The 13,896-nt window shown below is 45.2% G+C and overlaps 1 protein-coding gene across 1 annotated transcript; it reads right to left on the reverse strand.

The window, feature by feature from the left end:
• Positions 1-677: 677 nt before the first annotated feature.
• On the reverse strand, positions 678-2,529 carry VC83_08570 (uncharacterized protein). Its single transcript, XM_024472118.1, has 4 exons — positions 2,282-2,529; positions 1,828-2,231; positions 1,570-1,781; positions 678-1,494 (listed from the first exon to the last, which is right to left on the reverse strand). The coding sequence occupies exons 1-4, from the start codon at positions 2,431-2,433 to the stop codon at positions 703-705; spliced, it is 1,560 nt and encodes a 519-aa protein (XP_024320305.1). The 5' UTR covers positions 2,434-2,529; the 3' UTR covers positions 678-702.
• Positions 2,530-13,896: the final 11,367 nt, after the last annotated feature.

The raw sequence follows: 13,896 nt of genomic DNA on the forward strand, positions 1-13,896 counted from the left end.
AATCTGTTTTTCCTAGCTCGCCATCCTAACCTAGTAGGCTGGATATGGGTTGAGTTAATAGAATTATAAGGGTCGTAAACCTAAGGGTCTCATAGGAGTCTAGGGAACCAGATTAGGAGGCAGAAAGGTATTGTATTCTATAAGTACAATAGGTTATATAGATCTAGGACTATTGACTAGAGGCCTTCTTCTAAGGCCTCTAGCCTCTTTTATCTAGGCGCCTTACGCCCTACTTTACCGAGCCCTATAGGCCTACTAAAGGGGCCTTACGTTGTGGCACGTAATGCCCTTCCTTACAGCTGTTAAGAGTTAACGGGATAAAGGTCTTGGTTATATACACAAAAACGCTGTGGTGTAGGTAGGGATGCCTCCTTAGCTAGGGCAGAGCATCGTTTGACACTGACGTATCAATAAAAGCTGCTGTTGTCAGCTTACCTGACCAGTTTACCTGACCAGCTTACCTGACCTAGGGACAATTAGAGCCTAACTACATATGATGATGTAATCTAATACTGCCAAAAAACACGGTGTGAGGTCCGCAAGTCTGGACTATACCGCAACACTAAAAATGTGAATCCACACCCCTGCGCGCGTATAGCCATTTATTTACTCAACAACGGAAGGCAGCCTGTCAGGAAAACTTGGGAGCACGCCCTGGAGGCTTTTGGCTCTAAGTACGATGCTTAACATATTTGTAACATTTCACTTCTTTACAAGTATCCTGACCCCTTTAGAGCCATGTCTCCCCACAGGGATGAAGACGTCCTTGGTGAGTTCCACATCGTACACAGTCGTTTCGAATAGTTCCAAGTACCCCACATCATCCTCGAACCTTATACTCTCGCTCCCGTAAGCGCTGAATATCCTTGCCAGAGCAATATAAAGCTCTGCGTATGCCAGATTGATGCCAATACATTGCCTCGTGCCCTTTGAAAAAGAGACAAGGTATTTAGATAACTGTGGGTTGCAAATCCAGCGTTCAGGCGCGAACTTCCTCGAGTTAGGAAAGACCGACTCATCATGATGAATGAGAACGCTCGTCATGCTGACCGGTGTTCCGGGAGGTATGTACCAGTCTTTGTTGCCATCGTTAAAAGCCAAAGTCTCGTCAGGTGCAATGCGTTGGAGGCGAGTGCATACGCCGTAGCTCAGTCGTATGCACTCCTGGACGCATCCTGTCAAGTATGGAAGCTGCTCCAAGGCATCTAAGGTAATGGGCGAGGAAGGACTTTTCAACACAGTTTGCAGTTCCTCCTTAAGTTTTTTCAGCGTCTCAGGCTGGGAAAGAAGATAAAAGACGGCAATACAGAGTCCCCAAGCTGTGGTGATTGTTCCAGCAATGACAACTGTCTGACCATCCTGCGCGAGCCGAGCATCTGACTTCTCTTTAGGCGGCAGGTCGCTGTTCATAATCTCATAGAAAATTGTTCGGTGATCAGCACTGTTGTCGTCAGTTATTCCAGCCTTCATCTCCTTAATCTGTTTTCTAATCATCTATATCACAGGGTTAGTGTGAATCCTCATAGAAAGGTGTTCAGTGGGTAACGTTAGGTGAAAGAAGGAACCGACATTCTGAAGACCAAAATATGAGGCCATGTCGGGGTCTAACCAGGTCATAAATGACTCAGGCAACGACTTCATGAGAGGCAAGACCCAGGGATATTGCTTGACGAGAGCACCGTTACTGCTGCCAGCAACAGACGCATTGTGAAATGTGGGTTCAAAGTCTTGCTGATCAACTCGATGGTCAGACCGTGCAAAGGCATATTCTTGAGCGATGTCTGTAATTCCTGTCAGCGGAGTCGAGGCGAGAAATGATATACATACCATTAGTGTATGCAGAGAATGCGTAGTTCAGAGTTATGGGCTGGCTGGAGGTTTGAAACCCTTGAAAACGGTTCAGCAGCGCATCAATTCTCTCGTCAATGATGGGTTGCAGCTTTCTGATTGCGCCTTTGGAAAAGAACGGATTGACAGCTGCTCTCCGTATACGGTGGGAGTCATGATCGTTAGTCCCGAACATGGATTCGGGCAAGCCAAATTGAGCCGTAAACCAATCCCACCGATGGCGACGCTTTCCGGGTCCTGTGTACAGCTTCTCGTAGAAATCGGGTAATGAAACGTGCAACTCATAGGGATTGATGCGGATAATAGGGCCATATTTCTCGTGCATCCGACTAATCTCAAAAGTATACTGCCCACCTTGTACTACATAGTAATAGAATTCATACCTGTAATTTGTTAGCGTAATCCGTAGAGAAAGTCTTATTATTTTATTTACCAGAAGCTCACGGCTGCTAGCTTGGGTCCTGGGAATCTCGCTATTGGACTGAAATATAGGCGATAGACAGCTTGCGTAATAACGTACACGAGCGAAGCTGTGAGTGTCGCGGCTAGAGCTGAAGGAACAGATCCGCTGAAGAATGAGTTCATAGTACACTGTTATAACTACAGTTGACGTGATAATGCTGAATCGTAGAGGAGTAGTTTGCAGCGTGAGATAACTAAGGAAGGAAGAAAAGACGAGGCACAGAGTCTTGGATGGAAATAAGGGAGAACGGCGCCGCAGCCCGGAACCTACCAAAGGGATTGCCAAGGATTACCGGAGGAATACAGTACAAATTGGGGCTGATCCGCTCCGTAGAATAGCCAGTCGAATCAATTCCTAAGATATGGGTACAGTGTTGGGAGCTTGGACCACCACTCGGCGGTGCCAGCGGCCCGGCCCACCCATGGCAGTTGCCAAGGCACAGTATGTACCTTGACGTGACCCCCTAAAAATTAATTAAAAATTAATGGGACGGACTTTACCTCCTTGACTTGACTTGCCGCCCCGTGCCTTGTGGCACAGCCATTATACCAACGAAAGAGTGTATTTTAGCAGACGAGCCTGTGTCTGAGAATACTCCTGAAATTATACGCAGGTTTGTTCATTCCATACAGTTGTCCTGAAATTTCTCTTAACTAACACCGATTCTAGAATTTTCCAGCAGCGACTGTGGAAGAGGCTGTCTCGAATCCTCGCATTCCAAGCAACACATTTCTACTTGTCACTCCCGATATTGTGGATGCGTGCATTAACACTTCCACGCCGTGGATATGGGCGTATGACGCAAAGTTTATCCCTTCAGCTACGCTTCCACCTACACCAGCATCTGGGACAAAGGATTATGAAGGACGATTAAGGGTTAGCTTGTACTCATTATTCACCCGGTTTTATGCTGTACGATCTGAGGAGCTCTATGACATGGCCCTTTTTTGGGAGAAGGCACAGAATCAGGGTCAAGTTTGGAGTGTTGCAACTCAGTCAGGCATTTATCACCATCCGTTTGTTCTCCTCGAGAAGGGTTCATCGTACCCATTTGATACATATGAACTTAACAATGGCTCTTAAGGTATAATCTATCTTCAATAGTTTCCGCTTGATTCCACGAAAGCTTCTCCATTTTGGCCATAGGGATATTGCTATGACAATATGATAATGATTATTATATTACCGTTTGAATCTGTACCAATGTTCATGTTGCACTACAAAAGGGGCTGAGGGAAGAGAAAGGGTGGGCGAGATATAGGAGTACAGTGCGACGGTGAGAGGATGGCGGTGGCGAAAGAAGGTGGCGGTGAGAGCACGATCTCGAGATAAGTTGGGAAAATGATTTCTCGCTCGCTAGTCGACTGGGATTTGGCTTAGGATACGTTTTATGTAGGATTTTAGGGCCTGCATGCTCTATGGTTCTCAGCTTTCCTTCTTTTTCCTCATACTTATGTTTCCTAGCATAATCTCCCTGGATTATTTATCTTCCTCGCTGCCTTCAACATAAGCGAATGTCAATCCTGTTAGAGTGAAGTTAGTAAATATATATAATATTTTAGATAAAGTAGCATCTATAGCATGACTTGACTGGCAAAGGTTCTGCTGTTGTTAGCATCCTTCGTGATTCTCTCACTTACTTCTTTGAGGTGGTTCCATCTTACGGTCCTGTTCTGAACTCTTTGCTTCGTTGTGGCTGTTTGAACCCGTATTCTTGGTATTTCCAGAATCATCTACTGCATGATTTTTATCATCTGTCTATGGATCGACAATCTCGACCTCCGGCCCCTTATCAATCTTCTCAACTTGCAGTCCATCATCTATCTCAACCTGTGGCCCATCTTCCTTGTCATGTGTGACTGGTTGTTTGGTTTCTAGCTCTTTATCGTCTAGACCAGATGGTTCTTGGTAGATGGGGTCCTAAGTATTGTCTGAGCTTGTACTTAAGTCCAGCTCCATTACCTCTAGGATGTCTTTAACAGTCTTCTTTGCATTTTCTTGCTTGCTGTTATTTCCAAACACACCATATTGTCTATGTTTGCAGATTTCCTTTATGCGTTCGATTAAGAGGACTCTCTCATCAAGTTGGAGGGGCCGCTTAATAATGTATAAGGAAGGCCATCATGTGCCACCACATAAAGCCCCTTTAGTAGGGCCTATAGGGCTTGGTAAAGTAGGGCATAAGGCGCCTAGATAAAAGAGGCTAGAGGTCTTAGAAGAAGGCCTCTAGTCAATAGTTGCTATATCTATGTAGACCTATTGTGCTTACAGAATATGATACCTTCCTGCCTCCTAATCCAGTTCCCTAGACTCCCGTGAGACCCTTAGGTTTATGACCCTTATAATTCTATTAACTCATCCCATATCCAGCCTACTAGGTTAGGATGGCGAGCTAGGAAAAACAGATTACTAGAGCGACCTCTAGGGGGGCGACACTAGAGACCGAGGCCACTAAGCCAGCTCTAAGAGCTATGCATATAGACAGTAGACCATGCGCGAGTGTAACTGTACATCGTTCTGCTTCTAGAACCTCAAGGTATGAGTTTGCAGTATATCCAAACTTCTTTGACTCAAAGTCATGGTCCATAAGGTATAAATTGCTCTGGCCTTCTGCCCAAAAGGCCCCCCAAACCATGATCTTCATGTTCTTCTTTGTACTGTAGGTTTGGATCATCTCCCGCTGCCACTTCTGAGCAGGTGTGCAGAAACACCACTCGCTCCTGTTACCCCGCCCCCACTCAACAGAGCACTCATCACTCTACACAACTTGACCCCAATCCTCTGCTGTCCAATTCCTCCGTGCTAAACACCATGCAAGCCGTTTAGCTGCATGTATTGGCAGTAGGAAAGGGCGACACTTTGCACGCCAATTGCCTATGCCTGCTTCTTATAGTATCCTCTTTAAAGTTGATGTTGAGCAAGCAACATTACAAGCATCCTTTACTTCTTGGTATGTATCCTTTGGGTTTAGGTGTACATGGCAGAGTATAAGGCATTGCTCTGCTTCTGTATATGACTTTCCCCGTGGTGTACGGGGTAGGCTCTTGCCTTCAGTGCGTATTGAGTCAACTGCAATTGTATATCGTACGGTGCTTCAGTCAAGGTTTAGGTCATGTGCAATCTTAGTAGGTGTTCCACCCTCTGACTGCCTCCCAATAATCTGCCCACGTTGGTATGGGCTTAATTGGCCACCAGGCTGTCGATTCCCATCAATTGGAGCCAAAGCCCTCCGAGTTGGTGGCATAATTATGGTTGTTGTACAAGGAGGGGTGGGTTACGTGACGCAATTTACGCGTCAAATTGGATTCAGTTAATAGCAGTGGTCTAGTACTGTAGGTTCTCTGTCCTCCTTCTTCTTAGGCCTCACTAACCATCTGTCTAGGTCAAAAAGGCGTTAGAGCCTCTGTTTGAGTCTCTGTAGCTCACGGCTGACGCTGTTTAGAGTAGCCATGCTAATGACTATGATGCTAGCCTTAAGGATCCTTCCGTTACTACTACTAAGGCCTAGGAAGTCCTTGCTAGCACCTAACGCATCTTCACTAATTCCTCTCATAGCAAGGGCGTTAACAAGAAGGGTGTAAACAGCCCTAAGACTAAGCGTAAGAAGGCTATGGCTTCTAGGAAGGGAAAGGGAGTTGCCTAGCCTCCTAAAGATCATGGTCCCTCTAGCTTGTGACGTTAACGATCCTTGCTAGGCTCTTTCTTCGTCCATCTGTCTCTAGAGGTCAGCTTGCTTTGAGGCTATGCTCTTGCCCTTACCTGCTATAGAGTGGCTAACTTCAGGTTCTAGAAGCAGAACTCCTCCCTATTTTTGAGAGTCTTGACTATAGCTACTCATTTATGCAAGATAATGCTCCTATCCATACTGCGGGTATGGTTACAGACTTTCTTGAGGAGCATATGATTACTACATTCTATGGGTGGCCGCCATACTCACCCGACCTCAACCCAATTGAGCACATTTGGTGGCACTTGAAAACCCGGGTGTGTGAGATGTTCCCTGAAATTGCAAAGGATAAATCAAACTCAGAATATGCAAGACAGCGTCTAGAATCATGTTTGCAAGCAGCATGGGATACATTAGACAAGTCATTGTTTGATAAATTGTATAAGAGTATGCCGAGTAGAATTGAGGCGTGCATTCAAGCAGATGGGTGTGTAATGGTGGGTGCACCAGATATGAGAATCTAGCCACCCAAGGAAGGGATGAATTTACTAAGACAACACACTGTCTTAGGAAACAGAGCCAAAGGGTTGTAGCTTAGACTATTCCACAACGCAGCAATTAGGTGTATGATGTGGTGAAGTGGTTTAGACAAGTTGCAACAAATGTTGAGTCTGAGAACTCAGGGGTAAGTCAGAGGTTAGCACCTCACTGACTTTTCAAAAACAGAGAATAACAAGATCAATGCTTGGAAGCTTGGAAAAGACGTAGAAGTATGTGCTAGTCGATTTACTGTATTGCCTGCTTGCCCTTTCTTAAGGAAAGGGCAATCCTATTTATGCCAAAGGAGTGTAGTTCTCTCATTTTCCATGACTTTCCATGACTAACCAGGCTTGGTAAATGTATTAGAAATCAAGTGCGACCCACAACTAGCTTGCTAATCATGTAGCGAATGTAAGAGAATCCCATAGAACCATCTCTTGGGTTCCTAGCCTATAGGAAGTGAAAAGGAGGTCCAAGGTCAGAGTACCTATAGATAAATTATGTCATAACTTAACCAATCTTGTGGGTAACTAAGGAGCGATGACGTGTAATGAATTATAGAGGGTTGTAGAAGCTTCTAGAGCTATCGTTCATCTTCCTAGGCCTCTAGTTGGTAGAGATATGCCATGTGGTAGTATTGGCCCACCCCCTTAAGGAGGAGATTTTCTTAATAACTTGTTCAATGAGTGTCCAAATGATATGCCGTGATGTATGTAGCATAAACAGATGTAGTCGAAGAGTTTGCAGCAATCGTTGAGTAGTATTGCTTCTGTTGTTGATGTGATAAGCCAAGATATGTATGTTGACTTGTAGGTTTGAGGAGGAGATTTCTAAGTTTGCTCTTGAGTTTGATAGCAAACTGAGTGCAACGAATGTCAGTATGACAGGGTGGCATACAAAATACTAGAATACTCATTTTTTATACTATATACTATAGGGGCTTATTTTGTATAGCTTTCAATTCTAATTACAATGGATTGATCTTTAACGTACATGTATAGCGAAAGCGCCAAACAAGCGAAAGCGCCAAAATGATGCGGTGACCAAACCCCCCAACTAAATGTTAAATTCCTCAACAACAAAACATGCCCCATAAAAACGATGAAAGCCAATTAGTGCTAGCTATCCAGGCTATGCAAAGCGACCCAAAGTTACGCCTTCGAGTTGCTGCTAGGATCTATTCTGTGGACCACCGCAAGCTAGGTCGTCGTCTAGAAGGTGTACCTTCACGACGCGATATCCAAGCCAACTCACGGAAATTAACTAACCTAGAGGAGTCCGTCCTTGTTCAGTATATACTCGACCTAGCTGCCAAAGGGTTTCCTCCTCGGCTGTCTGTTGTTGAAGATATGGCAAGTCGACTACTTGCAACACGCGACGCGTCACGCGTTGGGTCGCGTTGGGCTTCAAACTTTGTTAAGCGGCGTGTAGAGCTCCAGACACGCTTTCAGCGCAAATACGACTACCAGAGGGCTAAGTGCGAAGATCCAGAAGTTATTAATGGCTGGTTTGAGCTTGTGCGTAACACAATTGCGAAATATGGTATCGATGAAGCAGATATCTACAACTTTGATGAGACTGGGTTTATGATGGGCGTTATCTCAACTGCTATGGTTGTAACAAGCTCAGACGGGCGGGCAAAAGCAAAGAAGGTACAGCCTGGTAATCGGGAATGGGTTACAGTAATCCAAGGCGTTAGTTCTCAAGGTTGGGCAGTACCACCATTTATCATTGTTGCAGGCAAAAACCACCTTACATCTTGGTATGAGAATAGTGGATTTTCAAGCGATTGGGTGATTTCTGTTACTGAAAATGGCTGGACTACAAACGAGAGAGGCATGGATTGGATTCAGCACTTTGAGAAGCATACAAAGGCCCGGAGTGTTGGTGGTTATCGCTTGTTAGTCCTTGATGGTCATGAGAGCCACCACTCAGATGAGTTTGAGGAGTACTGCAAGGAACACAACATTATTACGCTTTGTATGCCTGCTCACTCTTCTCATCTACTCCAGCCACTTGATGTTGGCTGTTTCGGCCCGTTAAAGCAGGCCTATGGTCGGCAAATTGAAGATATGATGCAGGCTCATATTTCTCATATTACAAAGGATGACTTCTTTCCTGCCTTCCACGCTGCATTTAACACTACAATGACGGAAAGTAACATTTGAGGCGGGTTCCGAGGGGCAGGGCTTCTTCCATTTGACCCTGAGAGAGTGATATCTACACTTGATCTTAAGTTAAGGACACCAACGCCTCCAAGCTCCCGCCCAGGTACTGCTCAACCTTGGGTTTCTCAGACACCAAACAACCCAATTGAAGCTATGTCACAGTCTACATTTATTAAAACTCGGATTTCACGCCATCAAAATAGCTCTCCAACCTCAATCTATGCAGCTGTTGACCAGTTTACAAAGGGTGCATCGCAAATAATGCATCAATTAGCACTGCTAAAGGGAGAGAACCAAAACCTACGACAGGCAAATGAAGTACTAAGCAAGCGCCGGAGAGCTAGGAAAACACGACTACAGCAAGGAGGATCACTTAGTCAACAAGGGGCGCAAGAGCTACAGGATGAGAGGGATGTTGTGCAGCAGGTAGAGCAGGAAATAAGGGCAAGCCGTGGTCGGAAGCCAAGGGAAGAAACCCGTGCCCGTCGCTGTGGCAAGTGTGGTGAGACTGGGCACAATGCGCGCACGTGTCAGATTGTAATAGACACCTCTGAGGAAGAGGACTCCGAGTAGTTTCAATTGATTTCTAATGTTGTGGTAGATTTATCGCAATGTTTGTCGTGAGGGTAGATAATTTTGGCGCTTTCGCTTGTTTGGCGCTTTCGCTATACATGTACGTTACATCTATTGATCTAAAATTGCATAACGTGGTTGTACACTGAGTCGTGAATGTCACCGAGTCATGAACTTTTCCCTACTTAGCTACCTACGAACTTCAACACGCGTTTCCTCCACAACTACCAATGGAAATCCAAACCCAAGAAGCGCAAATCATTCTAGCTATTGAGGCTCTTCAAACATGTAAATCACTTAATCGCAGGTCTGCATCAATACTATATAAAGTGCCTTATTCTACGCTTACTGATAGAATGGCCGGCCGACCTTCTCGACGCGAAACCAAAGCCAATAGTCTTAAATTGACTGAGCTAGAAGAGGAAGTGATTATTCGAAATATATTGGATATGGATGCAAGAGGATTTGCGCCTCGGCCTGCTAGTGTGGAGGATATGGCAAATTATATCCTTGAATCGCGTGGGGGAAAGCACGTTGGGACGCGGTGGGCATATCGATTTATACAACGCCGCCCTGAGTTAAAGATGCATTTTAATCGCGTTTATGACTTTCAAAGAGCCTTGTGCGAAGATCCTGAGCTTATTGGAGCGTGGTTTCAACTTGTGCAGAACATGAGAGCAAAGTACGGCATCCAAGACTGCGATTTCTACAACTTTGACGAGACGGGCTTCATGATGGGCGTTATTAGCTCAGCTTTAGTTGTTACGCGCGCCGATCGACGTGGCAGAGGCAAGGCAGTTCAGCCTGGCAATCGGGAATGGGCTACAGCAATTGTTTGTGTGAATGCTGAAGGCGGGAGTATCCCTCCGTTTTTAGTAGTTCAAGGGAAATGTCACCTTTCAAGTTGGTATACTGAAGGCGGCCTTCCTCACAATTGGGTAATTAAACCAACAAGCAATGGATGGACTAACAACGAGACAGGTCTAGAATGGCTTCATCACTTCGATAAACATACTTGCAGTCGTGCAAAAGGACCATATCGGATGTTGGTTTTAGACAGGCATGAAAGTCACGAATCAGCTGCGTTTCAGGAATATTGCAAAGCAAACAACATCATAACTCTCTGTCTACCTCCTCACTCGTCTCACCTAACTCAGCCACTTGATGTTGGGTGCTTTAGTGTTCTTAAACGCATGTATGGGCGTCAAATTGAGACCTTTATTAAGGCTCATATAAACCATATTACAAAGGTTAAGTTTTTTATAGCTTTCCACGCAGCTTATAACCAGTCAATAACAACTCAAAACGCCAAAGCTGGATTTCGCGGAGCTGGTTTAGTGCCCTTTGATTCGCAAGTAATCATTTCAAAGCTAGACGTCAAGTTGCGGACTCCTACACCTACAGGACCCCCCTCTATAGACGCTGATCCTTGGGTTTCTCAAACGCCTCGCAACCCAATAGATGCTCTCTCACAGACTACTCTAGTTAAAAATCGCATTGCACGGCACCAAGGAAGCTCGCCAACCCCCATTTTTGCTACTGTTACTGCATTAGCTAAAGGGACAGAGATTTTGGCACATGAAATGACTTTATTGTCAGCTGAAGTCCGCACCCTTCGAGCAGCAAACAAAGCTCTTAGCAAATGCCGGAGGGCTAAAAAGTCTCATGTCCGTCAAGGGTGTGCACTTTCTGTAGGGGATGCACATGATGATTTGTCCCAAAGGGCAGTTACGGAGCAAATAAATCGCCAGAAGCGCTCTGGAGGGGTTGGTAGGAATGAGGGGCAACCAGGTGTACGACATTGTGGCACTTGCGGGGGGGCTGGCCATAATGCACGAACTTGTCAGGAGGTCATAGAAGTACTTAGCTCATCAGATTCTGAATAGTTTTAGTTTTAATACATGTTGTGGTTGTTTAATTATACCTTACAGTGGTGGGTATAAAAAAGTTTCACGACTCGGTGACATTCACGACTCGGTGTACAACCACGTTATGTTACGAGCAAATTAATTATCTACGTTCGGTGGCTTCGCGGGTGGTTTTGCGATTCGGTTAATAACAGTGGTCGGTGACTGTACCTAAGCACACTCCTTCTAGCCACTATGAATACAGTTGGCGTAACGATCCATCCCCTTAGGGACCTAGCAGACCAGGTCGGGGAAGGTGTGGTAGGAATCTGCACACTTAGTGTAACAATCGCAAACGCTAGCATTTAATCAGCACTAGAACTCGACCTCGCTAGGGCCACACTCTATAGGCTCCTTGTAATATGCTCTGCCTATAGCGACTTCTCTTAGTACTACACAAAATTCGCTTATAGGGACACCTAACTTCTGCTCCTATGGCCGCCACAAGACCCTATACCACATTGTACACTATAGGGAGACCACCACTACATCTACATTTCGCCACTAGACCTAGCGACTAGCAGCACCACTAGACAACAATGCTACAGGCCTCAAATACCTTTCATGCCTAATGGCTAAACTAGCAGACTTCACAGCACTCCTCTAGGTCATGGAGTTCTACACAAAAATCTACACCCGCTAGGCTAGCCTAGTGTTATGGCTATAGTAACATGATGTCATGGTTACAGGGCCAGGGCCTAGTAACGTGACGTGTGAGTCACAGTGGGAAGCATGTGATGGGGCTAATGGATAGTTGCAGAAACTAGTGGATATTGGATAGTTGAGCTATCCACGAACTATCCTGAATATCTAGCTATCCGCCAACTATCCAGATTACCCATGAGGCACGACGCCACTATATAAGTAGATAGTATTTCCTTAGATAGGAGCTTCGTGCTCAACTCAATATAGTATTCTTTACAATACTGTAACGTGTTACTTGGAAAGCCTTTGTGTCTAATCCCCTGCCTCCTCTGTCAAGTCAACCTTACGCAAGAAACCTCTGTGTCTTCTATCATTTAGAAGTCAGTGTTACACCTAGCACAACTTACCCCTATATAGCCTAAGAAAGCTACAGCTTCCGCTAGCCCTATAGGGGCTCTAGGTTAACGCGACATAGTCCTAAAGAATATCTACTCTATATTTTCACAAACTGGCAGTTAGGGTCTAGGTCAAACACCCCTACACTCCCTTTAACAACACTATACTTTGGTTAAAGACACCTAATTTTCCTACTATGTTACCACCTACTACTAAGCTACAGAGCTACAACCCTATAGCAAGGCCATAGGGCACACTACTCACCACACTCGCAGTGGCTTATAACATGAGACCAACCGGTCCTGCATACACCCCCTTTTAGGAGAACCTCTAAGGCACCACCCTCTACTAGTAAACCTAACACCATTTTAACTAGCAGGGAAGGCGCTTAGTTATGGAGGTCTTAGGGCTACATGTTACACCTACATCCTGCTTGTCACGGTTCACCAAGGCATAGGGCGCCAGTTGGGTATTATGAATTAAACTCAATCTAGAGAAGAAAGGAAAGAGAAGAGGAGCACTCGAGCAGTGGCTCGATCTATATACAGCTATTGTGGAGTGAATTCTCTTTAGCGAGACCAGTTCTGAGAATTCACTCCACAACTGAAAACTTCGCTCCAACCCCGGAAAGCTCCCCACACCCCTGAACCCCCACTCGAGCTGCAAGGCGCACTTGATATCGTAACACTACCCCCACCCTACTCCAGAGTTGATCTCCTGATCAAGAAATCCCATTTTTTTAAAAACAATTGTCTCCAGCTCTTATTTTGGTTTCTGAGGGTATTTTCTGTGATACGCTTGGGTAACTTCTGGACAATTTTCGAAGATCTCTGCAGTGTACCATGTCTCGTCTGGTGGATAGTTCTTCCAAGCTGCCTTGTAAAAAGCTTCTTTCGAATAACTTTTGAGTTGAGGATTTTGTCCACTTCCCACTCCTCTTCGCCTGTTTGGAAGTTTGAGCCGATATGCAACTTGCCCAATTCGCTCTAGAATTTCAAAAGGTCCCACTTGCTTGTGGTCTAGCTTCTTTGATGGCCTCTGTGTCTTTATATTTCGAGTTGAAAGCCATACTCTGTCTCCCACTTGATAGCGTGGTGCAGGTTTCCTTTTCTTGTTTGCGTAATGTTCCATTTTTGCTTGCAAAAGCGTGATTTTATCCTGCAGAAACTCCCAAACCTTTGCCATGGTCTGAGCTATGTTCTTGTGCTCTTGTTTGGCTTTGTGATATGCTTGCTGCTCTGTATTGAAGCTCATTCTTGGTTCATAGCCCTTGTTCGCAAAAAACGCGCTTGTCTTGGTTACATCTGATGGCAAACTGTTGGCAGCAAACTCCACCATGCACAAGTATGAAACCCAATTGTCTTGAAGATAGTTCACATGAGCTCGCAAGTAGCGTTCGAGCTCTGCATTGAATCGCTCAGTCTGTCCATCTGTTTCTGGGTGGAAGGCAGTTGAAAGTTTGGCACTATGGCAGTTTTTGACATATCGAATTATTGTTTTGTCCATGTTTGGCCAGTAATAGTGCTGTTTCATGACTCGCAGCATCTTTCCAGCTCCTGGATGTCCCATAGAAGGTTGTTCATGAACTTCTCTCAACAAGTCCACCTGAATGGTTTCTGGCACCCAAACTCGATTTTGATATTCTAGCATGCCGTTTTGAGTTCGCAATAAGCCAATGCAACCTCTTTG

This window comes from Pseudogymnoascus destructans, assembly GCF_001641265.1.
Source record: "Pseudogymnoascus destructans isolate 20631-21 unplaced genomic scaffold scaffold_28, whole genome shotgun sequence".
NCBI lineage: Eukaryota > Fungi > Ascomycota > Leotiomycetes > Thelebolales > Thelebolaceae > Pseudogymnoascus > Pseudogymnoascus destructans.